Raw genomic sequence first — 6,165 nt, 5'->3', positions numbered from 1 at the left:
TTCCTTTTGGATGCTCTAGACCTTAACGCCTAACCGTCTGGAAGAAGCACAGTCTTCAAAGGTAACAAGCGTCGGATCCACGCAGGATCAATCTCTTCAGTGATACTCAATCACTTTGGGTTTGTAGGTGTTTGGGTTTGGGTTTTCCCCACTTGATGATTTTCGCTCAAAGTCCTCGAAGGATGGGATGCTCTCAAATGACAAGTGTCAGTTTCTCTCAGAGCAGCCAACCAGCTAGGGGTTGTAGGGGGAGGCTATTTATAGCCTAGGGAGCAGCCCGACATGATAAGACATAAATGCCCTTCAATGATATGACCGTTAGGTGGGTAGATATTTTGGGACAGCTGGCGCATAGCACAACAATGGTCAAAATTTTGAGTAGCAAAATCCTCAGGGCTATCATGTTCCTCACTATGTAGGCAATCCGCACTGGCGAATTCCTAACTCCTCAGTCAGAACAAATTCCTCAGAGAACAGAAGAACTCCGTCTCTGTCACTGAAGAATATGACTGAACTGTATGAGATTTCCAATGGCTTCACTCGAAGGGATTGGTAGGTGTAGGATTTTGAGTTGAGCATCACATGGAAATTTTTCTTTAGTATTTCCTCGACCCCTTTAACAGTACGGTGTTTCCTATAACTCAAGAAAGAGAAAATAAACTACGAAAATAAAAGTTTTCACGCTTCATATTCCTCAAATGAATACCAAGTCTTTAAGGTCACACCAATTTCTTCACTTTCAAAGTCTTCAGAAAGTCTTCAGAAATTCAAAGTCTTCAGTCGAAGAACTTCATTTTTAGGGGTCGACTTTCTCTGTAAATATCAAACTCCTCATAGACTTATAGACCTGTGTACACTTAAAACGCATTAGTCCCTTAATCTATAAGTCTTCAATACACCAAAATCACTAAGGGCACTAGATGCACTTACACTCGTGCTGCACCTGCATGGCATCCCAGATGCAATTTTTAGCTTGTTTGGTAAACTGCATGGTCATCTGGGCCTGGCCCAACTGATGCAAAAAGTACCCTCTCAGCCAGGCGGGCGTTCCTTCGATGCATGCACGAGCTGTGCAAAATGACCGCACCCACCCCGCATCCCGCGTGCAGCTTCACGCAGGGGGGTCACGACCCCCTCGCCATAACTCCCCCATTTTCTTCCCCCGCTTCCGCCCAACGCTCCTCCTCCCATCCCCTCGCCCGGCCTCAGATTCGCCGCCGCTGCCGCCACATCCTCACCGCCGCCGCCTCCTCCTCATCCTCGCCGCCATCGCCTCCTTCTCCTCCACTCTGCCGCCATCCCGAGATGGGTGCCCTCGACGTTGAGCGCCGGCGAGTGGATCCCACGACGACCTGTGGCTCGTCGCGTCTCAATCCCGCGGCGGTGGGGGATGCTGGTCGGCAGGGAGAAGTGCCCTACACAAGAGCTCGCAGTTCGAGAAGATGATGTGATGATGTTCGCCGCACGATTTGGATCTCATGGCAGCAGTAGTCACAAGACCAAGGAATGGCAGCAGCAACCAGACCCGTTGTGTCCATACTTCGTTCCTACTGTGGTGATCTCCAACCATACTTCGCAAGATCAAGGAATCACAGTGGTTGCAAGTTCTGATTTGTTCTGAAAAGTTTTGACTGAATTTAGTTATTCTGCCATATAACATGGCTTGTCATTCGGCTATTGCCATGGCCCATGTTGCCTATGTCTGTTGTTGTATTTGTAAACAAAGATTGTCTGTTAATTTTATCTGAAGGAGACGTGCTTTCCTGTTTGCTGCAAATAGTATGGCCAGTATACAAACAACATCCCACTCAGCCCGTGACATCTCATACAACCTACCAAACACATATTCTGTCTGACCAGTCCCGCAACACACAATCAACCAAACACATATCCCAGTGTACCATTGCATTAGCCTAGCCAGGCCACACTCAGGCAGCATGGTAGATGGGATGCAGCCAAATGTGACCCAGACATCCAAACACGCCCATAGTGTATGTAGTGCGCATGACGCATCCTAGACTATAGGATCTGAACCAACTTCCTCGGGCCTGCGTGCCCACTTCATGGAGTATATATCTGTATGACTGATGTATGTGGAATCAATCAATCAAGAGAGCAAGTTTACTCTCCAACTCAGCCCTCACCAATTCTTGATCCCCGATCTGGAATCCGCCGCCGTCGTCAATGGAGGGAGAAGATAGCTTCGTACTTCCGGCCGACTGGGACATCCCCGAAGCTGAATGGGCCTTGATGTCTGAGTCTACCAAACGTCAGATCAAAGAGAACTTCGCTCTAGAAGAGGAATACCGTCTCCGCTTCCGCAGCGCCGGCGTCGTCGGCGGCGGCGGCGGCAGCGGCAATCCCAATACTAGTGCGTAGCTTACATACACACACGATCTTACCCCCGAAAGGTCGTTACTTATACGAACAAACGATCTTGATAATCTCTTTATCTTATTGCCCGTGAGTGCAGATTTCAAGAGCCCCGTCGAGTCGCACAGTGCCGCGACGGTGCAGGTGCATTCTTCTGCTGGTGCCAGCAAGTGCAAAAAGAGCCACGGCCGCAGCGACGCTGACAAGGAGGAGGCCAAGAGGCAACGTATGGGTGTTGAACTGAGCGGAATCGAGATGCAGTCGGGCGTCAGCCTCCCTCAGTTATCCTAAAACTTGGTATATGCCTATGTTCCGACTTTTATTTGCCCATCTGTTTGATTGACCCATATGAGCTGTAATTATATTGTGCATCAAGTTTGATGGATTTAGTTTGTAAAAGATGGTGAAAGAGTTCTGACATTTTTATCCAATGCCTGTGTGGATGTGTAATGATCGAAATTGTTCACTACATGAACGAGTGTCATATGTCATATCTGCCTTACTAGTGCACATATGCTCTTCCTTTTTCATTAGAAATGCATGTAAGCCAGATAGTTTACTTTGAAATTGATTATTCTTTTGGATCAAATATGTGCCGCTGTACTTGCCTGAGCATGTTCTTCCCTTAAGCTTGTCATTAGAATTGTAAGCAGCAGTTAGTTGTGTTAATATCGACGCAATTCAATTATCTGCCTGCATTAGTCGGTAGTGCGACCATGTTCTTGTAGTGGTTTTCAGTTGGGGGAAATTGAGCAAGGAGTGAAGATACTGCTGTGATTTTTTGTTTTGTAGCTTCATTAGGATCGACCAGTCTTGAATTTGATTCGTTAATGCTTAATAGACTTCTACATCACCATGGTTCTTGCACTGTTTGTTCCAGGCAATCAATAATAATAGCTTATATGCACCTGTCGTTGTGCTGCTGACTGTTGAAGCTCATTACACCTAACATTTATAGATTTAGTCGCTGTTGTAGTCGTTGAATTTAATTTCTTCTTGGTGTAGTTGATTAGGTAGATGCTTCGACCTTCTCATTTCACTAATTCTAATTCTAAGCTTACATTTTTTTTTGTAGTAGAAAGCTATGAAAATGATGGGCATATGCAGGAATATATGTTGTACGACTCCCGTTTCCCCCACTTTAGTTTCATAATACGCCAATTTGTGTTTAACCTGTCAAATCTTCAGAGGCTCGTTGATAGTCCTTATTCTTGAAGATTTTGTTTCTATGATAATATAAAGGCAGGATAACTTTGGCCGATGTTGAAATTAGAAAGAGTAAATCTTGATCTGAACTGTTTAATTTATATGCCTTCAACCATGAAGTTTCTCCTTCCTAAAATGTAAAACCTGTTGCTAATCACACCCCCAAGTTGTAGCCACTTATTTGGGACTCTTAGACGCTCTGTATATATCCATAATACCTAAATAGTTCATCCCCACTATCCTATTTCTCCTTACATGCAGCCTATCCACGTCATTAGTTGTGCCACATCAGCATTTTTCTTCCAATCATCATCTATCTATATGGCCACGTTGTAGGTTGTATTATCTGACTTAAATAACCAGCCAAAGCCCAGCCATACTTAAGACGGATCAGCTGTAAATGACCCACCAAAGACGCCTCTCCTTGAATGTGGCGCTGCGGCCGTATCGTCTTCATCAGCAGATATGTCTCCTCATTTTCTCTCCGCACCAAATCTCTTTCTATTAATCTGCACGCCGGCACCCCGCCTTCTCTGACTAATGGTCTCCTCCACCAACCCACATTCCTTCGATCTCGACAGCAAGCTCTGTGTGAAGGAGCAGGCCACCGTATGTCTGGCCATGCCCGGATCGTGGAGCCGTCGAGGTTGAGCGTCTGAGAAGCAGTACCGTGGGGTCGCGGACGAGGGAGCATCCAGCGGAGGATGAGACATCCAGTGGAGGCATCGGTGCGAAGGTCCGTTAGCCAGTACCGGCGCTAGGGATTAGATCGATAGATTTCTCTTGACTCGTGCGCTCGGTGAAGCGCCCTCCTCTCATATTGGCCTGGGCCATATTCTTTGTATGTTTCTCTTCTCTTAAAATCAGACCTGACAGGTTGGAGCTCGACCGCCATGGTGATTTGGAGGCTCGAACTCGACCCTAAGGCTGAGGGCTGGCGGGGGAGTACTCTGTTTCCGCCAACCGGGTCACCTGCTAACCCCTGTGGTAGATCCACCACTACCTCCGATGGCACCGCCGCCACCGTGTAATTGTGTGTTTCCATCGTATGCCTTCTGATTGCGAGCTTCCTCATAGAGTAATTGAACGAGGAGCGAAGAAATTGCTCTCCCCGTGTTCTTCAACGGCCATATCGAAGCCAGAGGACGAAAGACTACAGAACCCTGTTGATCTGTACGTATATCCTTCTTCTGAAATCTGAATATATGTTCATTTAATTGGTCCCTCCCACTTCCATGTCATGTCATCCTGGGAATAGGAGATTATGTGGTTTGTATGTTTTTCTTCTTGTATATTGCTTCGTTGTGGCTGTTTTGCTTGGCTAGCACACAATGCTCTTTACGTGCCTAGCTGTTTGCTTGAGATACATCGTGATTGACTTGGTCCATTCTTGTAGACGTATGGAAATTATGATGGATGTTGCCGTTCATGGAAAATGGGGTTTGACCGGTGAGAAAGCCACATATAACCTCAAAAACACTTGGTTCCTGCCGTATTTGTTATCTCATGTCTTATCTCCCTACGTTCTTTAGTTCCTTATATATTATTCCTTCTCTACGCAGCAATTACACGATCCTCACTGCTTATTCTGAATTGCAACCAGGGATGCGTACTGGCAAATATGACCATGCGTATTTAGATTTCTGCGGCAACAAGCCTGTTGGTTCTTTACTTAATTTTTTTCAGTTAACTTTTGCATTGCATGATGTTTAATGATGTGAAGATATTAGCAATACATCTTCAGGGGACAATGAAGTATTCATTGCTATTCTTAATTGTGTTTTGTATCAGGCATTGGCAACAAAGATGAAAAGACGCACTGCTCCGTTTCTCATATGAAAACAAACTTTTTTATAACATAATTTGTTTGTTATATATTTTGGTTTCACCTTTTATATGCATCTACCGGGATTGAAAACCTGGACATGTATCTTTGCTGAATTCCACTATGTCTTCAAACAACGATATGGCATGTTCTTCCACTTTTTCAATCAGAGAAGCTCGGAAGAAATACATAGATTGCTGATGTCCTGGAGAGCCTTCGACCACTGGTGCTAACTGAATGTACTGCTCCAATGTGAGTAGAATTTTGTACTCTAGATCTCAAAAGAAAAAGAGAAGCTCCGAAGAAATAGATATATGCAATTGCAATAATGAAGAACAAAAAAGAACCAGTATTTTTTTCTCCAAGGAAAATAAGAAACAATCTTTTTTTACTTCCAAATGCGAGCCCGCGCCTCAACACACCATGGATACATTGTTGAGTATGAAAGAAACTGGGACATTATATCTTACAAGGTCGCACTAACCAAAAAGCACCCCAAAACAAAATCAAATAGATCCTACTTAACTTGAATCACCTATACATGAAATATATTGTTTTGTTGATTATTATCACTTCTATATAAAATCCATCATATTATTGATTCAAATTGTCGTCATCTTTTCTATCTACTCAGAAACACCAAAAATCCCCGCAGCAACGCGCGGGGTATTATCTAGTTTGACTAGATCGGCAACCCGCCTTGGCGCGAGGGTGCCAGTCCAACCGATATGCCAAGCGATGGAAGATCAAACCGCATGATG

The 6,165-nt window shown here is 44.8% G+C and overlaps 1 protein-coding gene and 1 long non-coding RNA gene across 2 annotated transcripts; both read left to right on the top strand.

The window, feature by feature from the left end:
- Positions 1-1,087: 1,087 nt before the first annotated feature.
- LOC147986329 (uncharacterized) lies at positions 1,088-2,871 on the top strand. The gene is made up of 2 exons (XM_087540023.1): positions 1,088-2,371; positions 2,474-2,871. Exons 1-2 carry the CDS (start codon positions 2,185-2,187, stop codon positions 2,662-2,664), a joined length of 378 nt encoding a protein of 125 aa, XP_087396149.1. The 5' UTR covers positions 1,088-2,184; the 3' UTR covers positions 2,665-2,871.
- Positions 2,872-4,008: 1,137 nt separating this feature from the next.
- Positions 4,009-5,699, top strand: LOC147986328 (uncharacterized). The gene is made up of 3 exons (XR_015615195.1): positions 4,009-4,315; positions 4,456-4,752; positions 4,976-5,699. It is a non-coding gene; the product is annotated as an uncharacterized LOC147986328 (long non-coding RNA).
- The last annotated feature ends 466 nt before the right edge of the window (positions 5,700-6,165 follow it).

This window comes from Triticum urartu, chromosome 2A, assembly GCF_056163025.1.
Source record: "Triticum urartu cultivar PI428250 chromosome 2A, HENAU_Tu73, whole genome shotgun sequence".
Classification (NCBI taxonomy): domain Eukaryota; kingdom Viridiplantae; phylum Streptophyta; class Magnoliopsida; order Poales; family Poaceae; genus Triticum; species Triticum urartu.
Note: the sequence above shows the minus strand (reverse complement) of the source record. Positions and strands in the feature narration are given on the sequence as shown.